Source organism: Adiantum capillus-veneris, chromosome 1 (assembly GCF_014529385.1).
Source record: "Adiantum capillus-veneris isolate H3 chromosome 1, ASM1452938v2, whole genome shotgun sequence".
NCBI lineage: Eukaryota > Viridiplantae > Streptophyta > Polypodiopsida > Polypodiales > Pteridaceae > Adiantum > Adiantum capillus-veneris.
In genome coordinates this window covers 87,718,765-87,744,036 of record NC_140931.1, presented here as the reverse complement: position 1 = coordinate 87,744,036, position 25,272 = coordinate 87,718,765, and the positions used below count along the sequence as shown (strand labels likewise).

The 25,272-nt window shown below is 40.6% G+C and overlaps 1 protein-coding gene across 1 annotated transcript; it reads left to right on the top strand.

Moving 5' to 3' along the window:
* Window positions 1-11,706: 11,706 nt before the first annotated feature.
* On the top strand, window positions 11,707-14,131 carry LOC147465134 (nascent polypeptide-associated complex subunit alpha-like protein 1). The gene is made up of 4 exons (XM_086518366.1): window positions 11,707-11,863; window positions 13,212-13,308; window positions 13,398-13,528; window positions 13,611-14,131. The coding sequence occupies exons 1-4, from the start codon at window positions 11,807-11,809 to the stop codon at window positions 13,947-13,949; spliced, it is 624 nt and encodes a 207-aa protein (XP_086374492.1). The 5' UTR covers window positions 11,707-11,806; the 3' UTR covers window positions 13,950-14,131.
* Window positions 14,132-25,272: the final 11,141 nt, after the last annotated feature.

Below are 25,272 nucleotides of genomic sequence, written 5' to 3'. Positions count from 1 at the left end.
GTTTTCTTATAGATTTAAGTAAAAAATCATGGAGACGTTTGCACACCATCGAAGCAGTCTCTTGAGAAACGCGTTTTTTTGAGCCCCCAAAGTTTCTTTCACAGGTTTTCATAAGACACTTGGCAACAATTTTGTGCTTTGGTTTGTGATCTTTGCAGATGGATCTACATTTGGTCATGGTGCATGGTTGATGTCATAATAATCAATATCTAATTCTCCTAAATGATTTTCTCATATTAAACTGATCATTTAATGTGGGGAAGTGCCAAGGGAGAAAAAGCTAGAATATTGGTTAAGTTAGCAGACCGGCCACAGTAGGGATCCAAAGGAGGGAAAATAGGGATCCAAAGGGGGGGCCATCTGCAAAAGAGCCATGTGAAACAACGGGCTAAAAAGACCCTAAGGTTCAGCCCATTAAGACTTCCAAAATGCTAAGGTTCCAAAATTCAAAGGTTGTGTCCAAAGGTCAACCTTAGGGAAAATTGGATGCTTAGTGTGTGCCCAAAAAGTCTTTCTACATCCCTACATGGGAGGGGGCGAGCCCCAAAGCTAGGGGATGAGAGAGAAAGCCACACACACACACACACACACACAGGCTCCCTTTACACAAAGGGAATGAGGGACACATGTCAGCTCCCTAGGCCAATGCCCACAAGGTATGCCCAATTCCTATTGGAAGACCCTTGAAGTGGACCAATGAGAATTAGGCTAGAGTAAATCTAGTTTAATTAATTTAAAAACATTTAATAAAAGAAACCAATAAGAATTAAGTGTCCTAGAAGACTATTGGGCAGTCTCCCAAGGGGTCCAATGAGCATTCAGGAGCCCCATGGCTTGCCTGATTCCTATTGGCCAGGAGGCAAAGGGGTCCAATGAGAGTTTAGTTTAATTATTTAATTATCTAAAGCTCTCACAAAAGGGGAAAGGGGGACACATCTCAGAAGGCTATCACTTATGCTGCTTAATCCCTATTGGCTTGACCTGGGGAGGTCCAATGAGGCAAAAGCCAGACTAACTTAGCAGCTAGGGCTCGCCCAAGAGAGAGAGGGGGCTGATTTTTGCTTGGCATTGACACTCACACTCTCACACTTGACCATGTGTGAAGGGAAAATACTCTATCTCTTCCCAAGCTTTAATGGAGAGCTCATCACCTACTCCAAGCTTGTGAGATAGAAGCCTACATCAACACTCTCTTGGCATGTGGATGCAAATCCAACCAAGAGCCAAGCTTCAATGCATGCTCATCTTCTCTACCAAGCTAATTACTAAGCTAAGCTATGCTAATATGAGTGATTATGTGAGGAGATGTACTTCTTTCTCGTAAGATACTTCTTTTTCCTCTCAATCTACTCTCATACCCTGCTAGCTCTCACCATCTTCGAAGGTGTGTGAGGTCTTGGGTCTGAGAACGGGGATAATTCAAGTTGTGTTTGATTAAGTGTTTTGCTTGGTGTATGAAGCTTCCATCTTCATTGCCCTAGCTAGTCTTGAAGGAACACAAAGAATTGTATTGTACAATGTCTCTCTTGATGGGAGAAACCATAATACAAAGCCTTTTGGAGGGGGGACCGGCTCCATGCAAATCCGGTCCTCAACTGTTGTCAATAGCTTAATTGCTCTCTCTCTTTTGAAAGTATTGTCGATGCTATCTAACTAGGTGTTATGCTTTTTGTTGCTCTCTCCACCCAAGCACTCTTGTAATTCTCATTAGGAATTTATTCTAATGAAATGCCCACTATGTTCATGCTAATTTCCGCTACAAATAAGATTTTAGGCCATTAAATGTTACATTGGTATCAGAGCTCAAGGTTTCTCTTTTCTTGCTCAAGAAGGGAGGTCCTCAAGCTAGCTACAAATGGTTGGTATTATTAATTGCCTGTGAGTAAGTAGAATAGGGATTTTTCAGCCTTTCATTGCGCCTGCCTTTGTGCAGTTAACGGGGCATCACCGTCGAGAGCTATGGTCTTAATAGTGGAGTCCTACGGGGCTTGCCTACGGCTTAACCACTATTGAGCTATTAGAAGCTTGACAGGAGCCGGTGCTGTTTTGGTGTCGAAAGAAGCTTGACAGGAGCCGGTGCTGTTTTGGTGTCGAAAGACCCTCTCTTCTATTCCTTGCAATTAATGGTATTCGAGCCGCGGGTACAGTAGCTTGAGTGCTTTTTCTAAAGGGGTAAAGAGGAGTAGCAACTAGGGCTTGAAGTGCCAAAGTACACCTAAACAGTTTACACTTAAAAGTTGTTAGAATGGCTGACAATATTAAAGAGAGTGAAATTAATGTTGATAACTTTGATTTTGCTCATGAGCAAGCTACTAATGATGCTTCAATGCTTGTTAATTATCTTGTTTCTAGGCTTCAACAAGCCATGGGCAATCCATCTCTCCAAAGTGAAGTGCAACGGCAGCTCCGTGCTCATGGGATTCTCCAAGCTCATCACCATGACGAGAGAACACCTAGGAAGCCTCCTTGTGAGACTACCAAAAGAGGTCTCTCTCCGATTCGGGAAGAAGAAGAGAATCCATATGAAGGGCTCAAGAACTTACTTCTTGATGATGCATCTCCTTCCCAAAGGAGAACTCAAGAGCCTCCACCGAAGGAACGAGAAAGAAGCGAGTCTCCCGCCACCTTGGCGGAGATGGCTCCACGAAGACGGCGGGCTAAACGCTCTCCATCACCACCAAAGCGGAGAAGACCCTCACACTCTTCTCCACGCCATAATTCAAAGAGGGATGATAAAAAGCAAGAGAAGAAAAAGGCGAGAAAGAGGACACCCTCTTCTCCATCTTCTTCATCCTCTTCCTCTTATGAAAGCTATGGTGAAGACGACAAAGATCAAGACAAGAAAAAGGCGAGAAAGAGGTCACCCTCTTCTCCACCTTCTTCAAATTCTTCATCTTCTGAAGAAAGTGATGGTGCAACTTTTGAACCATCAAAAAGAAGAGGCCATAGGAAATCCTATGCCGCATGGAAGAGGTCGTCCAAGCTGAAGAAATTCAAAGAGGGAGGGAAGAGCATCTCTTTCCTTACCTATGATGGCACCTTCGGTGCTACAGACAAAGTTTTGGCCTTTATCCAGCAATTCGATGCGGCGTTTGGAGATGAGGGCTTCACGGAGTCCTCTAAGCTACGCCATGTAGCTATGCACTTTCAAAAGTCCGCCAGACAATGGTGGTCTAGCCTACGAGCCAACGGTGAAGCTCCACGAACATGGAAGGCTTTAAGAGCTTCCATTATGAAGCAGTTTTTGGCCACCGATGCCAAAGACAAAGTACTCACCGAATGGCGAAGCTTAAAGCTCTCTCCCAATGAATCCATCCACAAATATGTAGACAAGTTTTGGGACCTACAACTCAAAGCCACTGTCTTCAAAAAGTTGGATTTTGGAGAGCAAAAGCAACAATTTTGTGCGGGCTTAACCGAAGAAATGGCGGAGTATGTCAACTCCCAAAGGCCACGTACCATATCGGCGGTAATACACCATACTATGGTGGCCTCGCGAATCAATTTCCAAACGGGGGGTTAAAAGAAATAATAAGCCCCCGGAAAACAAAGGTACCAATGAGCCTAAGGGGAAGGACAATGTCCAAAAGTCTCCTAAGGGCAATTCCAACAAAGCTAAAGAGAAGGGAGTTTACAAAGGAAAGAATAAACTCTCTCCTGAAGAGCTTGAGCGTTATCGTAAAGATAACCGGTGTTTCAAGTGCGGCGAACAAGGGCATGCGTACCGCGCTTGTCCCCAAAAGAACAACCGCCAAGATCCTCCTAGAGCTTCTTTGGTTGAAATCCAAGAGGAAGAGATTCACCAAACTCACCACAAAGGATCTCCTCTATGCCATGCTTGGGGAAAGGTAAGAGAACATGATGCTTTTATTCTCTTTGACCCTGGTTCTACTCACAATTTCATATCTATGGAGTTAGCCACCAAGCTAGGCATACAATCCTACGAGATGGGAGATATCCTACCCGCAGACAGTGCCTTCAAGGGGCAAGAAGCTTCAGTCACTCCCTTAATCGGGAAATTGAGGCTTCATGTCCAAGGCTATGTGGACAAAGAGGATTTCTTTATCTCTCCTCTCAAGCATGAGGATGTAATCCTAGGGGCACCATGGTTTGACCGTCTGGCTGCCCATGTTAAATTTCCTGAAAGGAGAATCTCCTTTAAGTTCAGGGAAAAGGACATGTATATAGATGCTAGGGAGATGGGTAACACCATCCCCATTGTACATACACCAGCTTTCAACAAGTCAATAAAGAGCTCTATTTCCGTGTACATGATTTTTGTTAAAGATTCTCAAAATGAACCTAATGCTTTAGCAAAAGAAAATAAAAGCAACCAAAAGGAATTAGAGTTATCCAATTTTCTCAAGGGGTTTCAAGATGTCTTTATTGACGACATCCCTTCTGAGCTACCTCCTAAACGAGGTAATGACGACCATGCAATTGAACTTCTTCCAGGAAGTTCACCGCCTAACAAACCTCCTTATAGAGTTTCTCAAGCTCAACAAGAGGAGATTATGCGGCAAGTGCATGAGTTAATTGAGAAGGGCATGGTTAGGCCTAGCTCATCTCCATTTTGCTCACCTGTGCTATTAGTGCAAAAGAAAGACGGCACATATCGTATGTGTGTCGACTATAGAGCACTAAATAGGATCACTATCAAGAATAGGTTTCCCGTTCCACGGGTAGAAGACCTATTTGATAAGCTACAAGGATCGACCTACTTCAGTAGGATTGACCTAAAAAGTGGCTATCATCAAATAAGGATAGTTGATCAAGACATTGTAAAGACCGCATTTCGTACTACATTTGGTCTTTACGAATACATTGTCATGCCTTTTGGCTTGACTAATGCACCAGCCACATTTAACCGCTTGATGGAGAAGCTGTTCAGACCTCATCGAACCTTTACTGGAGTGTTCTTTGATGATATTATCATCTACTCTAATTCATTAGAGGAACACAAGCAACACCTCCAGGTAATATTTCAAGTTTTAAGAGAGAATAAACTTTATGTTAATCGAAAGAAAAGTGAATTTTTCTTGCAAGAGATTCAATATTTAGGTCACATTACCTCTCAAGATGGAATCCAAATGGATCCATCCAAGTTAGAGGTAATAAAAGGATGGCCTAAACCAAGGAATCTTCATGAACTAAGAAGCTTTATAGGTATGTGTGCATACTATAGACGCTTCATAGAAAAGTTCTCACAAATTGCGGGACCATTACATGACCTAACAAAGAAAAATGTTAGGTATACGTGGTCTGCTAAGGAGAACAATGCTTTCGAAAAGCTTAAAGAAAAGCTTATCTCTCAACCTGTGCTTACACTACCGGATCTCTCAAAACCATTTGAGGTCCAATGTGAGCAAGCTCTAGGCATATACGAAAAAGAACTCCTTGCTGTTGAGCAAGCTCTAGGCATATACGAAAAAGAACTCCTTGCTGTTGAGCAAGCTCTAGGCATATACGTGAGAAAGTAATGTATGAATCTCATGCTCCCCCATATGCGGGGCATAGAGGGATTCAGTCTACCCTAAAGGGAATTGAAACATATTTCTATTGGCCTACCATGAAAGTGAACATACATGAGTATGTTTCCAAATGTGTGGTATGTCAAAAGACAAAATTTGATAGAGGGAAGCAACTTGGATTGCTTCAACCCTTGCCAATCCCTAATTCACCGTGGGAGAGCATATCCATGGATTTTATCTTTGGATTGCCTAAGTCTATCCATGGGAATACGGGAATATGGACGATAGTAGACAGGTTCAGTAAACAAGCTCATTTTATACCTGTCAAAAAGACTATCAAAGCCCATCAAATGGCAACCCTCTTCATTTCACAAATTTTCAAGTACCATGGCTTGCCAATGTCCATAGTGTCAGATAGAGATCCTAGAATGACCAGTAATTTCTGGAAGGGTCTCTTTGAGAATTTAGGAACAAGGCTAAACTTCTCTTCGGCCTATCATCCACAAACTGATGGCCAAAGTGAAATAGCTAACCTAACTATTCTTGATCTACTAAAAGCCTATGTAACGGAAGTAGATCAAAGATCCCAATGGGAGAAGTACTTACCCTTAGTAGAGTATGCTTACAATAACATTGTACATACTTCTACAGGAAAAGCACCTTTCGAGGTAATTGAGGGAAGATCAAAAAGTCCCTTGCTACTTAAGGTACATGGGAAGATCTTCGCTGCAGATGAGTATAGCCGAGACCTACAAGAATCTTTCCAAAAGATTAAGGATGCTATCTCTATCTCACAGCAAAGGCAAAAGGCTGCTGCTGACAAACACAGAAGAGCCCAAGCCTTTAAAGAAAACGATTGGGTCTTGTTAAAATTTCCCAAGGCTCGATTAAGGCACACGACGGGCAAGAATCCTACGGGCCACCAAAAGTACTATGCTAAACTAGCAAAAAGGTACTATGGTCCCTTCCAGATTCTTAGGCCAATCAATGAGATGGCCTATCAACTTAAGTTGCCCAATCATTGGCTCATACACAATGCTTTTCATGTGAGCCTCTTGAAGCCTTACAAAGGAGAGCCACCTCAAGAACCAACTATTGAAGACCCACCGGAGATCATGGACCACGAGGAGATGCTGCAACCCGAGTCCATTCTCCGACATGAAGACAAGGTATTAAGAAGCGGTAAGACTATCCGACGATATCTTATTAAGTTTAAGAATTATCCTTTTGAAGATGCTAGATGGATGCAAGGCATACAATTAAAGGATAACCTAAACCTTGTCAATGCTTACAATGCTTCCCAAGAGTAAGCAAATGTACAAAATGTTAAAAATGAACAAAAATTTTTGTCTTATAAGACTCTCTTTTTCTTTATTTGTGCACAAAAATGAAGTAGTATGCATGCTTAGATCAAGTTTGCGGAGACGACGTCTCCCGAACACCAAGTAGAGCTTGTCACTCTACTATGGAAGATTGATAGGACTAATGTGCAGACATGCTTGCGGCAGCCTCAGGCTCTCAAGCGCCAAATGGACTAGTCATCCATTATGGAATGATGTCGTAGGGTAACATAGGGATCCTCTACCCGCTAAGAAAAGGACTCATGCATATGCTTTATCTTCTCTACACCATAGTCGAGGACGACTATGATTTCAAGAGAGAGGTAATGTCATAATAATCAATATCTAATTCTCCTAAATGATTTTCTCATATTAAACTGATCATTTAATGTGGGGAAGTGCCAAGGGAGAAAAAGCTAGAATATTGGTTAAGTTAGCAGACCGGCCACAGTAGGGATCCAAAGGAGGGAAAATAGGGATCCAAAGGGGGGGCCATCTGCAAAAGAGCCATGTGAAACAACGGGCTAAAAAGACCCTAAGGTTCAGCCCATTAAGACTTCCAAAATGCTAAGGTTCCAAAATTCAAAGGTTGTGTCCAAAGGTCAACCTTAGGGAAAATTGGATGCTTAGTGTGTGCCCAAAAAGTCTTTCTACATCCCTACATGGGAGGGGGCGAGCCCCAAAGCTAGGGGATGAGAGAGAAAGCCACACACACACACACACACAGGCTCCCTTTACACAAAGGGAATGAGGGACACATGTCAGCTCCCTAGGCCAGATGCCCACAAGGTATGCCCAATTCCTATTGGAAGACCCTTGAAGTGGACCAATGAGAATTAGGCTAGAGTAAATCTAGTTTAATTAATTTAAAAACATTTAATAAAAGAAACCAATAAGAATTAAGTGTCCTAGAAGACTATTGGGCAGTCTCCCAAGGGGTCCAATGAGCATTCAGGAGCCCCATGGCTTGCCTGATTCCTATTGGCCAGGAGGCAAAGGGGTCCAATGAGAGTTTAGTTTAATTATTTAATTATCTAAAGCTCTCACAAAAGGGGAAAGGGGGACACATCTCAGAAGGCTATCACTTATGCTGCTTAATCCCTATTGGCTTGACCTGGGGAGGTCCAATGAGGCAAAAGCCAGACTAACTTAGCAGCTAGGGCTCGCCCAAGAGAGAGAGGGGGCTGATTTTTGCTTGGCATTGACACTCACACTCTCACACTTGACCATGTGTGAAGGGAAAATACTCTATCTCTTCCCAAGCTTTAATGGAGAGCTCATCACCTACTCCAAGCTTGTGAGATAGAAGCCTACATCAACACTCTCTTGGCATGTGGATGCAAATCCAACCAAGAGCCAAGCTTCAATGCATGCTCATCTTCTCTACCAAGCTAATTACTAAGCTAAGCTATGCTAATATGAGTGATTATGTGAGGAGATGTACTTCTTTCTCGTAAGATACTTCTTTTTCCTCTCAATCTACTCTCATACCCTGCTAGCTCTCACCATCTTCGAAGGTGTGTGAGGTCTTGGGTCTGAGAACGGGGATAATTCAAGTTGTGTTTGATTAAGTGTTTTGCTTGGTGTATGAAGCTTCCATCTTCATTGCCCTAGCTAGTCTTGAAGGAACACAAAGAATTGTATTGTACAATGTCTCTCTTGATGGGAGAAACCATAATACAAAGCCTTTTGGAGGGGGGACCGGCTCCATGCAAATCCGGTCCTCAACTGTTGTCAATAGCTTAATTGCTCTCTCTCTTTTGAAAGTATTGTCGATGCTATCTAACTAGGTGTTATGCTTTTTGTTGCTCTCTCCACCCAAGCACTCTTGTAATTCTCATTAGGAATTTATTCTAATGAAATGCCCACTATGTTCATGCTAATTTCCGCTACAAATAAGATTTTAGGCCATTAAATGTTACAGTTGATGCCCATTGTACATGCATTTTTGACGAGCACTTTTGAGTGTTGGTGAGCTCTCTTGAGAGCATTGCTTTTGAGATGGTGATCCTCTCTTAATGTGGTCGGATTTGCTCCCACACTAACGGGCATATGGTTGTTTTTTGGATGCGGATTGGTGTTCTTGTATCCATTCTCACAAGAGTGAGATCTGTGTATGCTCGTAGTGGCTACATGTAGACTTATGGTATGCACTATTTCTTTATCAATGAATATTTCGATCGTGAGTCTACTGTGTATAGTTTACAGGTAGTCATTGGTTACATGTTCCATGTAATTTTGGCAATTGAGACTAGCATCAGTGTGACGATTGTAGAGCACAATGTGGTTACACTAACATTGAAGATTCTATGCACTTGATGGGCTTGAGCACTAGAGTGTTGGGGTGAGCTCTTTTGAGAGTGTTTTCTCCCCGACAAGTTGCTCATTCTGTTCCAGGTTTGGTGCACTTCTCTTCGGTATTTGTTTATGCGCATTGCCTTGGTACATGCTATAGAGCCATGGCTTCAATTATGGCAATTGATATGTGTGACAGTTTTGAGTCCACTACGACGACTCATGTGAGACAACGGTCTCATTCATGTCGACACTTGAGATGTTGGCATTGTGGTCACATAGGGCACATTAGATGTCATTGATTTAGATGTATGAGGCAGTGATGCAGATGTATGCGTGATGCAAAAGTGGTTTTGACATAGACTAGAGAGGTAGCTTCATATGCTAGTGACAGTGATGTTAAGTTTATCTCTAGTGTTCCTCTTGCTTTTATGTCTCACAGAGATGCCACTTGCTCTCGATGGCTGCTAGATGAGTATGCAACATTCCACATCACATCATGTCATAAGTGCTTTAGCGCTTTTGCTAGTGGCAGCCTTGGTCATGTAATCCGCAATTGGTGAGAGGATGTGCGTAACTGGCCAATAGCACATCGTATCCCATGAGACAAGTGGGTATCCATGTATTTGGGTCTCGTCACAAAACCATCTTCCGTAAGCTGGAGAAGGTGGTCTTTGTAGAAAGCCATCTTCGTGCCCAATTCCTGTGCTGGTTGTATCCATGTCCTCCTGGTGTCTAGTTGGGTCAAGTCTTGGCGGATGAGCTTGGTGATCTCTGACTGTGTAAGAGTGAGAGATGGTGCATCCAATGAGTAATGGAATGGTGGCAGCCTGTCGATGCTGAACCCATGTGCCTGAAACCATGATGTCATCCCCCCATACCAACATGTTGTATCTCCTTGTATGGCTAACTGTCGAGAGGATTCAAGTGCTATGCGAGCATATCTGTTTCTAGGAAGTTCCCATGTGAGGTTTATGAAGGAGACTGATCTGGTGAGCGCCTCCACCACTAGTGGGGGGGCCGCTAGCTCTGCTCGGATAATGGCTCGCGGTACTGATGCCTTGGCTCTAATGAGCCGCGAGATCATAGAAACGAGAGGTTTCTCCATGTTCCCCCAACCGTCTGTGCGATCCGGCCTCCCGTGGTGGTCCAGTGAAGGTCCCCATATCTCGGTTCCATAAAGAGAGAGAGAGAGAGAGAGAGAGAGAGAGAGAGAGAGAGAGAGAGAGAGAGAGAGAGAGAGAGAGAGAGAGAGAGAGAGAGAGAGAGAGAGAGAGAGAGAGAAGAGAGCTGAGAGAGAGAGAGAGAGAGAGAGAGAGAGAGAGAGAGAGAGAGAGAGAGAGAGAGAGAGAGAGAGAGAGAGAGAGAGAGAGAGAGAGCTGAACGTTACCATTTTCTTGGGGATTGGTAGTGCCAAGGGAAAGGGAGAGAAAGAGATAGAGAGAGAGAAGAGAGAGTAAAAGAGGAAGAGCTTAATATTTTGCTTGGGCAATGATGATGCAGAGAGAGAGAGAGAGAGAGAGAGAGAGAGAGAGAGAGAGAGAGAGAGAGAGAGAGAGAGAGAGAGAGAGAGAGAGAGAGAGAGAGAGAGAGAGAGAGAGAGAGAGAGAGAGAGAAATGAAATGAAATGTTATATTAACGTCTTCAAAAGGCCAAAGTGACCTATGAGACCAAAAAGTTACAATGTGGTGGATCTGATACAAAGTGTGAGTAACAAAATAACAACATAACAAAACAGAAACTACTAGGGGATCCTAGGCTGGTCTATGTGAACTAAGCAAAATGAGTGGCTGGCTGGGATAGCTAAATCACAGGAGATCTAGCATCGGTCGTTGGCGGATCTCATCAATCTCCTCCATGGTAGTAGTCTGACCGGGCGTCATGCCAAGGGAATGATGGAGGAAGACATGGAATGAGAGAGGAAGAGAGCAAGAGATCAAGCGAGAAATAGTTTGCATAAGCAATGTGGGAGAGGGAGAATCATTTTGGAATTTGTTCGTCTAATTCCAAAAAAGCGCTCGCTGACAAGTATCCCCCCTTCTAACGAATCAAACTTCCTATGAAGAATTGTAAAGCATAATGTATTGATAGCTTTTTGAGAGATTAACAAGGGGCATTTTGGGAATTTCGAAGAAACTAAGGGCGCTTACACACTGCCTAATTTCAACAGCAGGCTACTTGTAGATGGTGGGCTGGTTTTTACCTGTGTAGAGTTACACACTACCAAAACCCCAAAACAAGAGACTCCGCCATATTGAAAGCTCGAGCGCCAATCGTCGTGAAGCAAATAAGAGGAAATGGAGCTCAATGATAGGCTCCACCATATTTGGGTAGGCTCATGGTGCTGGCCAAATCCTTCTCAGTTTTGGATGCATGTTGGCTTCGGGCTCGGCTATGGTGTCACTCTCAGAATGACATTGTGTAACAAGTAGATGCGGCCAACTATATGTGTGAAGCAATTGTTGGCTTAAAGTATTAGAAATAGTGGGCACAAGTTCAGTGTGTAACCGGCATTGTGGGAAATTTTTCCAATCATACTGGGTAATCTTTCAAAAATCATAAATTAAAGCTATAATCTGGAGTAAGGGCATTTTACAAAGCGGACGTGTGTGAACGAAAAGGGGGGTAAGCACCACACTCAAGGAGTCATTTTGTAGCGGGCTTTAGCTCCCTTCCTCATCAGATCGTGAATTTGCAGCGATGACGGCCGAGAGCGCAGCGGAGCTTGCTTCCGAGCTTGAGCAGCAGAAGCTCAATGTAAGATCTTTATTTCCTCTCTTCTTGGTTGCGCCAGAGCCATAGCCTTAGTCGTAGCCCTAACCCTAACCCTAATCTACAAGTGCTTTTGGTAGCTGCGTGGCCGTACCTAAAGAACTGGTGAGCATACTGATTTGCTGAAATGATGTAGTTAGTTAACGCAGGCTAAGCAGATTATGTCCAAAATCAACGCATAGACTTCAATTCGACGCAGGCTATACTGCTCGAAATTATTTTCAATGTTTGGCATTATAATTCCTGGCATCTTCCTTACTTTGCTGCAGTTGCTGCAGAAGCATAAATTTCGGTAGATTTGAATTACTTACAAAGTTTTAAATAAGGTTATATTCATCACTCCGATCTGGTCAGAACTTTCTGTTCTTATCACTTTTACTTGACTTCTGGAGGCCTGTAGTATGTTGTGACTCTTTTGGTTTTTTTTTGGGGTGGGGGGAATGTTCCGCTATCGCTATTACCTTGTTCAGGAACCTTGTTTCTTACCTCGTATTTTGCAATACTAGTTTGGTAATGAGCTGACCATGTTAAGTTCATGTTGCATCGAGAGTTTTATATTTCATATGTTGTCTGTAGCTCACATGCCAGTCAGTTAAGTTGCCAATCTTTTTAAACTTTTGTCATTGATAATTTGCATGTTACTTTGTGTCTTAATAAGATTCACCTCCAAAATTCCATTAGACAACTCTCTTGTGTTTACATTTACTTAGTGTTTGGCTGTTCATAGAGCTTTATGCTATCAAACATTAGAGCAATTTGCAGTGAAAGTTTGTTTTTCAGCTCTACATGTCTGTGTTTACCTTCCTTGTGTTCGGCTTGGCTCCAGCCTAGCTCAGCATAAGGACTCACAGTACCGCAGAATGAGAATGTTTTATGTGGCTGTTAGGCACCGCAGATGAAGATATACTCTGTGATCTTAACATAGCTTGTTTGTCTCTCTGTAAGGAATTCTTGCCTTTATTCAGGCCAGATGCAAATTTCTCCTATAGGTTTTTCCTTGCAGTCTTCTCCCTAGCTGGTAGCTACCCCCATTTTCCTTGTGAAATTATTTTAAAGATAGTTGGTTTGTTTCATTGCTGCACTTAGGGTAGTGTTTTTTGGCATTATAGATGATATTATGAATGCTTCTGTTGGTATGATAGATTGTCAGATACTCTATACTATCAATGCCAGGCAGGATGACAATGTCATTAGATGTTGAAGCACTATTGGTTGTGGGAAAGAATTATAAAATTAACCTTTTCTCTGTTTCATCCTTATGATGGGAAGCTTTTTTGACATGTAATAAGATTGGATGCAAGCTTAACAGGTTTTTGCTTTTGTTTTCGATCAGGATGACCCTGTTATTGAGGACCATGAAGATGACGATGACGATGACGAGGATGATGATGATGACGATGATGGTCCTGAACTAGAGGAGGCCCATGATGGTATGTATCCATCTTGCAGGGTTTAAGAGTTGGCAAGGTTGTTGATATGCTAACTTCTCTATTTAACGACTTGCTCTTTTGTAATATAGCTGATGGAAACCCTGTGAATGGCAAGTCAAAGCAGAGCCGAAGTGAGAAGAAAAGCAGAAAAGCAATGCAGAAGCTGGGAATGAAAGCTGTGACAGGGGTAACAAGGGTGACAATCAAGCGCAACAAGAATGTAAGGCTATTCTATGTCCTTTTACTTGTGGTTGAACTCTCTGGACATACCTTCTAAGGTGTCATGCCTTTTTTGGCATCAGATCCTCTTTGTTATTTCCAAGCCAGATGTATTCAAAAGTCCAGCTTCAGACACATACATAATATTTGGTGAGGCTAAGATTGAGGATCTGAGCTCTCAACTGCAAACTCAGGCAGCTGAGCAGTTCAAGGCTCCCACACATGCACCTGGAGTCTCGAAAGCAGAACCATCAACAGCTTATGAAGCCGATGAGGATGAGGAGGTTGATGAAGCTGGTATTGAGCCCAAAGACATTGAACTGGTCATGACTCAGGCCGGTGTGTCGAGGTCAAAGGCTGTCACAGCTTTGCGCAATGCAGATGGGGATATTGTCAGTGCCATCATGGAGCTGACAACCTAAAATGCTTTTTTGCATTTAAAGGGCCTGTAGAAATATGCCTCTGATAATTGAACATGACACGCAAATATTGTAAGGATTTCAATCCTGAGAGCAGTTTTGGCTGACTGGGTTTATACTGAAGTGAGTTTTTCTGAGAAATTTGTGGCTTGTCAACAATGGAATCAAATCAAAATTTTCATTCACTTCTTCGGCATCTGCTTTTTACTAGACTGGTTTCATTTTTTGCTGTGCAAATTCAAATTGGTCGCAGGGGGTGTATGTGCTTTTGTTCCTGCCAACTTTTATATGGATGTTGTCATGAATGTCATTTGTCAGGCATCTAATTTCGACTTGTGCCTTTGCTAAAGCTGGCTCATTATTTTCAAGGGTCCCACCATGGGGAAGGGTACGGAGTTTATGAGTAGATTCTTGATTTAAGGTTGCTTGGATGCCATTGTGGCTTTGATGATTTGGTGTATTGAAGGAAATGAAATTTCTAGCAAATCAAAATCTTCAATTTTATTCTTCTGGTTTACACCTGCCGGGAAGATTGTGCCTTTATCAACTTATCAAGGGGTTGCCATTTGTCAGCCTTTTTTTGTTTGCATAGTGTTTTAGGGCTGTAAGGTTGTGGGCAGTTAGGGGCCAGTTAGCATGCGATCACTCCTGATGATAGTGTCTCTTAATTGGTCTTCCAATTTCAGTCTTGATCGAATTGTAAGTTGCTTTGTTTGCTACTTCTCAAGACTCATTGACAAAAATAAAGTTGCTTTCCAGTTCTTCCTGTTTTTGGGGTCTTGGTCTATTTGCTAGACATGGGCTAAAGCTTTTGATTAACGACACTAGTCATTATACAAAGCTTAGTGCCTCAAGGGGAGATTTTCTGTAAGACTTTTCTTATTGGTCTTCGACTTAAGTCTTGATTGCATTGTATTGTTTGCTAGTGGTAAGACCTATTGAGAAAACGAGACTTGCTTTCCAATTCTCTTTGTTTTTGAGTGCCCTGGTCTATTTGCTAAACATGGTCAAGCCTTGATTCATGACACTAGTCAAGAAAATAGACATCCTCAAAGTCGGAAATTTCTAGAAGGCATGAACCAACAATTACTAGTGTTGGTTGACCTTGAGGATTCAACGATCAAGTGGCAATGAACAGCTGCAGGAGTGCAAGGTTGATTTTTTTATGGGCAAACTTCACATTTGCAGGATTTTAGGATTTTTTGGGCATAGTAGTGCATATTTTGAAGGGTAGCTCACATTTTTGCCCATTACAAGATGGCCAAAGTGATACAAAATGGGCAAAATGCCCCTCAAAAGGCAACCTTAAGTGCAAATGAGGATGTAATTGCATTCAACCATCTTGCTTCTAAGTGATTTATCTGCGAGGATCATCTTGGAGGAAAATTTCCACTATTTTCCTCTTGTGAAGATAAAAGGCCAAAAAAGCGTTCAAATATATTAAGTAACAAATCTCACATGCTTGTAGGGATGCAAATGGAAATTTATACCGTGCCATATATGGAAAAAGATGTGGGGTAGTGGGAGTGGTGTTCTACCATCCTGAGCCATCCAATATTGAAAAGGTGTCCTATTTATATGCAAGAGTCCAACATGCCTCTTCCTCTTGTCGGGTGAGTTTTACGAGTTGCCTAGATGGTGTCATCCTATTAGTCAGCGCTAGATGCTAGCTTTCTTCTTTATAAGGAGCCCATTTCAATTTTGAATAATGCAAGTATGTGTTCTCTACTTACATTACAATGTGCTTGGGTCACTATTGTGTCCTCCCTAAAAAGAGTAGCATATTCGAATCCAATAACCCTTAGGTAATTAATATCATTAGTTTACTTTCTTTGTAATCATCACTTGGGCATGTACTCGGGCATCCAATGAGTTGCTACCCTCCTTAGTCACTCAGTCTTCAGTTGTGAAGTTAAGACCTTCCATTCACATTTAGGGTGTCTCCTAATCTCTCCCATCAATCTCCTCAATAAGAATTTCCAATAACTTCTAGCCCATTTTCTCTCTCTACATACTAAATCGAGCAACCAATTTTGATTCACAATGGTCAATTTGGTCTCCCCAATCTCGAAAAAATAAAAGACCTTTCAAAACATCTTAAGTGCATCTCCCCAATCTTAGGAAATAAAAAGATCATGAAAGTGGAAAATCAAAAGATTTTCAATGTACATATAAAGAAGAGATGGTCAAGTGCACATTCATACATTTGTGTTTTTCTTTTGCTTATTTTTCCTTCACAGTTTTCTTCTCTGTAGAGTGTCCTTGCACTATATAGGTTGTAGATATATTTATTTTGGAAATGTATGATTGTATAAATTATTGTATGTATGTAAGAGAAATTTCATCTTCATCACCCTCTCCAGCTTTTTTAAGAGCCCTCAAACATCTTTCCAAATTTGTGGCAATTGAGAGGTGAAAATCAATTTACAATCCTTTGTGTGTGTGTGTGCGCACGTGCATGTGCGTGTGTGTGTGTGTGGGGGGGGGGGGGTTCGGAGAGAGAGAGAGAGAGAGAGAGAGAGAGAGAGAGAGAGAGAGAGAGAGAGAGAGAGAGAGAGATCCTATTTAGTAGAAGGATGGCACCAAAAAAGAAGAAAATTTTGGGAGAAGAAACCTACTTTGTGGGTGAAATGGAGTGGCTTTGGGGGAGCATTGGGGTTGCTTGCCCAATAATTAGGGGAGAGTACACCTCTTGCCACTGTAACTCACCTCTTGGTGATTTGTTGTCAAAGTCTGCCCATTAGTCCCTGTTCTCTCCGTTGTGAATAACCATTTCACTCTTTCCGAGAGGCATTTGAAACCGTTTTGGTCTCATAAAATCACTTCTGATTCCATATTGAATTCCCTAAGCACTTTTGAAGGTAGCATCCTTGTGCTTGCATTTATAGGCCATGACTTCACCACTTTGCCTAATTTCATCTCCTTCAACTATTTCGCCAATTTTAATTTTGGGTTTAATTAAACCTACTTTCTCTCTCTAAAATTAGTCATTCTACAGAGAAAAAGTAAGAATAATCAAAGGTCAAGAATTTACAACGATGACAAAAACGTGCATTCATGACTTACTAATGCTAGAAGGATGATGCTACCTTCAAAAGTGCCTAGGGAATTAATTCTAAATTCAGACATGTTTTTTGCAAGAACCAAAGAACCTTGCTGAAGTGTGTTGAAGAGTTAGCCAAAGGAGGGGAAAGTGGGGAAAGGGGTGCATTCATTGCCTATTAATGCAAAGAAAAAGAAGATGTTACCTTCAAAAGTGCCTAGGAAATTCATCTTGGATTCCGACGTAGTTTTATGGACCAAAATGGCATTAAAATGTCTTATGAAGCTTCCACAATGAGCAAGTTGGGTGACCAAAGGGGAGAGAGAGAGAGAGAGAGAGAGAGACTTAAGAGCATGGCTTGAGAGGCAAGGTACTAGAGGGAGGGTAGGAGGTGGGAAAGGGGCCCAAAAGAGGGCGATCCCTCTTGCTTGCAGAGCAAGCAACCTCCAAACCCCACTTTCCCCCATAGTCAAGGCCTCTTTCCACAAAGGAGGGTTCAAAAGACCAAATTTTAGCATGAACACGCAAAGAGGGTGTGCGTGGGACAAATTTTACAATTGCACGTTGATTTGTGGCGATTTTCTCATGCATACACGCTCATCTCGAAGCTCCTCTTCTCTACTTTCTTCTCATTTCAATTCTCCATAGCCATGAAGCTCTACTAGGCACTATTATGTAAAAATATGTATCTAAACAAAGCCTATTCATTACAAGCTACTGTAGGATGCTTCTTCTTCTTCACCTTCTCAGACAAGGTTCTAGACAATTGTTTTGTTGTTGGAGTCTTGAGTAGTCAATCTCCTTGATCCAATGGTGTGTGGCTACAAGCAACAAGTATATTGATTGGAGTATTTTTGGTCACAGATAATTCAATTAATGCAATCCTTTTGAAGGGGGTTTGGCTCCCTAAATCTGGCCACCGGCTCTCTATTGGTTTCAAGCTCTCTCTCTCTCTCTCTCTCTCTCTCTCTCTCTCTCTCTCTCTCTCTTTGTTATGAGTTTTGCAATTGTTACACACACACACACACACACACACACACACACACACACACACACACACACATTAATTTCTTTAATTAATCTTAATTCCCTTGTATGGTTCCAGTTATTCAGACATTGGTAATAAAGAAATCTAACTTTTGTTTCTTCTTTAAGAGAGAAAGGTCTGGGAGTTTTTAAGTACAATGGATTTTGATCATAATCTGAATTCGCAAAAAAATCTAGATCTAAAAAGCATTGTCACCATGTCCGCTAACAATTCAAGAGAAGAGAGAGTAATAGATTTCTAAATTTTGATCTGATTAAAGATGCTGCTACTCTCGAGGAGTTTGGGATGGTGATTTCTTGCTTGCAAATTGCAGGAAGCTATGCCTTATCCAAGTTTGCAAACTTTGATGCAAACGCAGATCTAGAACAACAACTAGGATTTCTATTCTATAAGAGAATGAAAATTTTCTAAGAAAGACTTTAAAAGGAGTTCACTCTGCGAAAAAAGATCTTTTTTTTTCAAGAAAGACGAAGAAAGCTTTCATGAAAATAAGAACCTCTTTATGGAAGGCAAAGGGTTCTCCACAAAAGCGGAGAAATTGTTAAATTACCACAAAGAGGAGTCTCCTATGAATAATGATGACAATCCCATGACTTTTGATGATGACGTTTACCAAAGATGACATTGCACAAAGAGACCTTTTGCTCTTTCTAAGAAGAAATGGCCACAAAATCCTCTTAATTCCACTTATCCTTCTAAGAAAGATGAGAGGAAATCTCAAATAAAGAGAATAAAGGAAAATAATACCTTTGTTTCCTTCATCTTCAAGCTCATCTAATTCAGAGAGTGAATCATCCCCAAGGAAATGTCCTTTCAAGGAGCCTTAGAGTAGAGGGAACATTCACTCTTATATTGCTTAGAGAGAAAGCTATACATCCAGTCTAAGCCAAAAAACCAAACCTAGAGTGATTGTCGTTTGAAGAAGTTGAAGGAAAGAGAAAGAAGCACAACATTCCTATCCTATCATGGAACCTTTAGTAACAACGATAAGATTCTCAAACATACATCAATTTGATGCTATTTTTGGAGAGAAAGACTTCACACTATCTTCAAAGCTGTGACATGTCTCCATGTATCTTTAAAAATTAGATTGCCAATGGTGGGGTAGCCTTAAGTCCAAAGGAGAAGCTTCACAAATGTAGGAAGCATGCATACTTACTATCATGAAGCAGTTCCTCTTAGGTGAGTCTAAAGATGACGTCCTTAGAGCATAGAGAAGCCTAAATCTAAGGCAAGGAGAGTCTTTGCAAAGGTATGTAGACACGTTTTGACTTCTACATCTCAAAGCCAATGTCTCCATGATAATAGACTTCTCCAAATAAAATCAATAATTTTGTATAGGGCTTCCAAAGGACATGCAAACATATGTTAATGCTAAGTGACCAAAGAGAATCCTGGGATTTATTTATCATACTATGTAGCTTCCAAGCTCAATTTTTGAATGTGGGATGAACGAGAAGCTATTGGTGGAAAAGAAAAATTCATTCAAAGAGGGGAGAACAACACTTCCCCTTCCTTCAAAGGCCAAGAGGTTCCATTCACGGTGTTGATTGGTAAGCTGAGACTTATGTACAATGATATGTGGACAAAGAAGATTTCTTCATCTTTCCATTAAAAACTGAAGATGTCTTATGTGGAGCACCATAAATTTATTGTAGGGATTTCTTTGTAAAGTTCCACATAGAGTTGTTCAATTTCAACATAGAGGTAGAGAGAAAAATCTCTATGTCAATGCGAGATTTTTTTTTTTTGTTGTGTCTCCTGATACTTAAGTCAATAAAGAATCCTATTTTTGCTTATATGATTCTGGTTAAAGTCTCTTTCAATGTTGAATCTCTCTCTATTAATTTGGCACTAACTTATCTAAGGAGGAGTCAAATTGTTGTTTTCTTGATGAGAATGCTCATTAATTCATAGATGCTATGCTAGGGGAACCTTCTAAAAGAGGGGATGATGATCATAGGATGGAGCTCCAACCTAGAAGCTCTCCTCTTCATGAAACTCTTATCGAGTCTCACTAGCTCAACAAGAGGAAATTATGGCACAAGCTAATGAGCTTGTGAAAAAGGATATGGTAAGACCTAGATCATCACCCTTTTTCTCACATGTTCTTTTTATGCAAAAGAAGGATGGTTCATACGTGTGTGGACTATCGTGCACTAAACAGATTAACATTGAAAATTGTTTTCCAATGTCGAGAGGATCTGTTTGATAAGCTACAAAATTCTAGCTACTTTAGTTGAGTAGACCTTAAAAGTGGCTATCATCAAATATGCATTGAATCAAAAGGCATTCACAAGAAAACCTTTATAGAACGTATGATTTATATGAATCTTGAATTATGGCCTTTGGGCTAAGACATGATCTTACCACATTCAAAATAATGATGGAAATAATATTTTGCTAGTATAGGGCTTATATGGAAGTATTTTTTGAAGAAATAATAGTGTACTCCAAGTCCTTAAAAGAGCACAATGATAATCTCAAGGTAGTCTTCCAAGCATTGCAAGATAATATGATTTATCTAAACCATAATAAGAGTGATATCTTCTTTAAAGAGGCTCAATATCTAGGCCATATTATCTCAAAGGATGGTATTTGTATGGGTCCTCAAGACCTTGAGGTGACAAACACTGTCGCAAACCAAGGAATCGGCATAAATTAGGTGTGAGTGCATATGTGGGAGTAGTGCATAATGTCGAGGAGAAGAGAGAACAGAGTGTGGGCAGAGTCGCAACGCAATAGAATGCCATATGATATTTATTCTACATTGTGATAATATGAATAATGTTATTGATTGGTTAGTCATCGGCAAACCACTTGGCTATACTCTAACGACCTCCCACATAACATCCAATGTGGCATAAGTGGAGTAGAAACAAAACTATGTACAAAAAATTGTACAACTATGAAGCATGACAATGGCTACACCCCACATCCATTCAAATTATGTAATATGCAAACCACTTCAAAGCTAGGATATTTGTAAGAGCATGTGCAAGGTTATCATTTGTATAGATTTTGACAAGCTCGATCCGCATTATGCCAACACATCTATATGAAGTGACACCTCACTATTACGTGTTTTGTTTTGGATGATCATAATGATACATGGGATTATTTGCCAAAGCAATGTCAATTTGATGATCACAATGCGAGTGGAATTTGCTAACCCTTATCCAAATCTCTTGCTAAATGTGCTTGGCAACCATAAAGCTTCCTTCTTGGCCTCTGATGCGTCAACATACTCACCCTTTGTAGTGGAAGAAGACATGTAATATTGAAGGCACGATCTCCAAAAGAGAGCTTCTCCAAAAAATAATAGACCTTTTGTTGTGTACATTCCTTGCATAGTCCACATTTGCATATCCAATGATTGATGCATCATCATTTCCAAAGCCTAAGTACTTGTTTCTTACACCTTTCAAGTACATGAGGATATATTTCACTGCATCCCAATGTTTCTTCCCAAGATTAGCCATGTAATGACTCAACATTCCCACTTCAAATGCAATGCTTGGCCTTATATCATACATGAGAGTGACCACAACTAAGGGATACAAAATCTTAGCCTTCTCAGCATCTGATTTGGGAGAATCATCAATGTTCTTAAGTTTCACATATGCCGACATTGGGGTGCTACATGCCTTTCCTTCATTCTTTGCATATTAAAACAATGCAAGATCTTATGTATGTATGATTCTTGAGATAATTCAAGAATGCCCTTTGATCTATCATGTTTGATACACATACCAAGAAGAAAGTGACTAGCTTCTCCTAAATTTTCATAGCAAAAGTCTTAACCCAACATTTAATTTGAAGTGGAAATTTCAAGAGAGTTTTTCCTAGCAATAAGCATGTCATCAACATATAACACAAGAAGAATAAGGGATCCATCACTAAGCTTCTTCATGTACAAGCAATGATCCTCTTGATTCGTTTTATATCCAAGCGACTGCATAAACAAATTGAACTTTTGATACCATTACCTGGATCCTTGCTTCAAGCCATAAAGTGGTTTTATGAGTCTATATACAAGCTCTTCTCTACTTGGCTTAACAAACCCTTTAAGGTATTGCATGTGGATATCCTCTTAGAGATCATTGTGAAGAAAAGTTGTCTTTACATCCATTTGGACCAACTACAAGTTCTCAATAGCTACTACTGGTCCAAGCAACATATGACCACATGTGAAAATATTTTATCAAAATATGGCACCTTTTTGCTGCTTGAAACCTTAAGCTATGAGTCTAGCCTTAGGCTTAGGAAACCTTCTTTTTGTAAACCCATTTTCTAGATAAAGATTTCTTTCCCTTAGGCAATTGGACTAATTCCCAAGACTCATTTTTGACAATTGAATCATATTCTGATTGCATAGCTTGCTTTACTACACCTTATCATCCATATGCATAGCTTCTTGGATGCAAGATGACTCTCTACAATCAATTAGCATGACATAATCCGAACCTGGCTGAAACACTCAGGTAGATGTGAGGCTCTACTCAATCCTTGACTACAGCACTCAACATTGTGGATGAAACCACAAGTTTTTCTCAGAGAATTCTTACGATCCTTAGACTTTGCACGATCATACGTGCAACCTCTCTCTTTGCAAGATTGTGAAACGTTAGAATCACCACTCATGGTAGGTTTGATAGATTTCCTACAAGTCTCTTCACTAAGCAAACTACCAACTACATCATTGTAGACCAACTTTTCTTTAGGCCTAGAGTTACTTATGGATATGCAACAAGTATCCCATGAGGAAGTTAGAGAGCATAACAAGAAGACAGATTGAACCTCTTCATCAAAATTGAATCCTTGGGATGACTGAAGATTACATCGAATTCATTCAAGTGTCCAGGAGTGGTGCTACCTTCTTTCATAAGAAGCTCAAACAGCTTGTTCATCAAGTAAATGTTATTACTTACACTCTTTCTCTCATATGTGGTGCATAACCTATCCCATAAGGCTTTACAAGTAGCTTTTCTAACAATATTGAAATATATTTGACTCTACAAGATATAAACAAATAGAGAATTTGTTGTAGCATCAAGTGATTTCCACTAGGCATTTGTGTAACCATCACACTCTTGGCATTCAAAAAATCACTCCAATTCACCTATTTGAATCAAAAAATCATGAATCTACTCTTTCCATATGGAAAAGTTCATGCCATCAAATCTTTTGGATGTTATAAATGTCCTTAAAGCAGATGCTACAACTGCCAACTATCAAGTCTATGGCAAGAAAACCAAAACTATGCGGAGAATTCTAGCAAAATTTAAAGAGTCTCCCCTGTAACTTGAGAAAAATCTCGAGCTAAAATGAGTAAAAACGATGTCAAAAGCATAAACAAATGCATAAAGAGTGTCAATTATTGACTATAGGAGCATCAAACATTGATTAAAAGTGACCCAAAAGACTACCAAGATGGTGTCAAAAGAACCTAGCCCTTTCTATACATGTCCTATGGCAATGCCTCAGAAACGGGATACTCCAACAACTTGTATCACCAAAAGCAAATCTCAACATTTGAGAGTCCCCCAACTCAAGAAAACCTCTCCATGACCCTCCAAAAGGCTATGCAGACTCAAAACAATGGTCAAGCTTAGCAATGACCATCTATAGGCTTTGTTTAAAATGTTTTAACGCTATTTGGAGTGCAAATCATTGCTTTGTTTCAAGCACCAATTCTTTGGTGCACCAAGGCTCCAAGCTTTGAAGTTTACCGTGCAAAGCTCGGAGAACTTTCAAATCGTAAAAACTGATTCCTAAGGTCTTCAACCTTAGCTTGTCCTAGAATCTCATGCACATGAGGTCAATGAGAAGCCACTTTATCACCAAGGTTTGATCCAATTGTAAGTTTCTACGTGGGAGTGGTGCGTGTTGTGGATTAAAAGAGAGAACACGATGTGAGTAAAATCACAGTGCGGTAGAATGCCACATTGTTCCTATTCTATATTGTGAAAGTATCATAAGATTACTAATGGGTTAGTGGGAGACCTACCACTTGGCCGTTACCCTTACACTAAGAAACTTTATAGGCATTTGCTCCCTACTATAGAAGATATATTGGAAGTTGATTCCATAGCAAGTTCACAACTTAACCAAGAAGCCTATAAAGTCTCACTGGACCACTAAGGAGAGAGAAGTTTTACCAAGCTTAAAGAGAAACATTTCAACTTGGTTCTAGTGTTAGTAGATTTTTCATAGACATTTGAGATTTAGTGAAATGCTTGTGAGGATTCAAGAAGGGCATGCCATTGCAATGAGAGTCATCACTTGCTCTCTAAAGAGATGACCCTTGACATTTATGAAAAAGAGCTTTTAGATGTCTTGCATGCCTTGGTCGTTAAGAGACATCTACCATGATGGGGAGATGGGAGAAATTGAGTCCCATCTATCTTTTGGTGGTTAAGAGACATCATCCATGATAAGGAGATTAGAGCAATCGACTCCCATCCATCTTTTTGTGATTTATAGACATCTTTGATGACAAGGAGATCACAACAATTGACACAAATACATATTCCAAAATTTTGTCTTTCATGAGGATCAAGGCCTTTCTGAATTATTTAAATTCTTGTCTAAAACAAAATGTGTGCAATCCGCGAGGATCAAAAAAATCTCTTTTTTCATCTTTTATACATTTTGACCATAAAGACTCTTGAAATTAGAGAACTATTCATAGATATCCTTGAAGGATGGGAAGAAGCATTAGCCAAGCTAAGTAGATCTCACTTTGATGGGGCCTACAAGAGGAAAGCAGATAAATTTTCTACTAGGGTGTTGTAATTCAGTTGAAAAACGTGGAAAATTGTTTGGTAAAGGGTTGCCACTTAATAATGTCCACTCTAACAATGAGGCAAAGCGTTAATCTTGGGGCTTAAGTGGTTTCCATATTAAGCGCTTAAATGTATATGGTGATGCTCTTCTCCTAATTAAGCAAGTGCATGGCAATTGGGACTATAGAAACCAAGGTTTTTTTGGGCAACTACAAAGAATTAAAGAGTTTCTAAAGAAATTTGAAGCAACTCAACTGCTTCTTGTGCTTAGAAAGGGAAACTAGGAGGCCAATGCATTGAACTATGAAAGTTTTTAGGAGATCATTGTGGAGGCAATAGCTCTCCAAGAACCATCAATTGAGGGGAGTGATCACATTCTTGATATTTTACACTTTATTGAGATAGGCGAGTGTCCTAAGGATCTGACTAAAGGTGAGCAAAAATGGC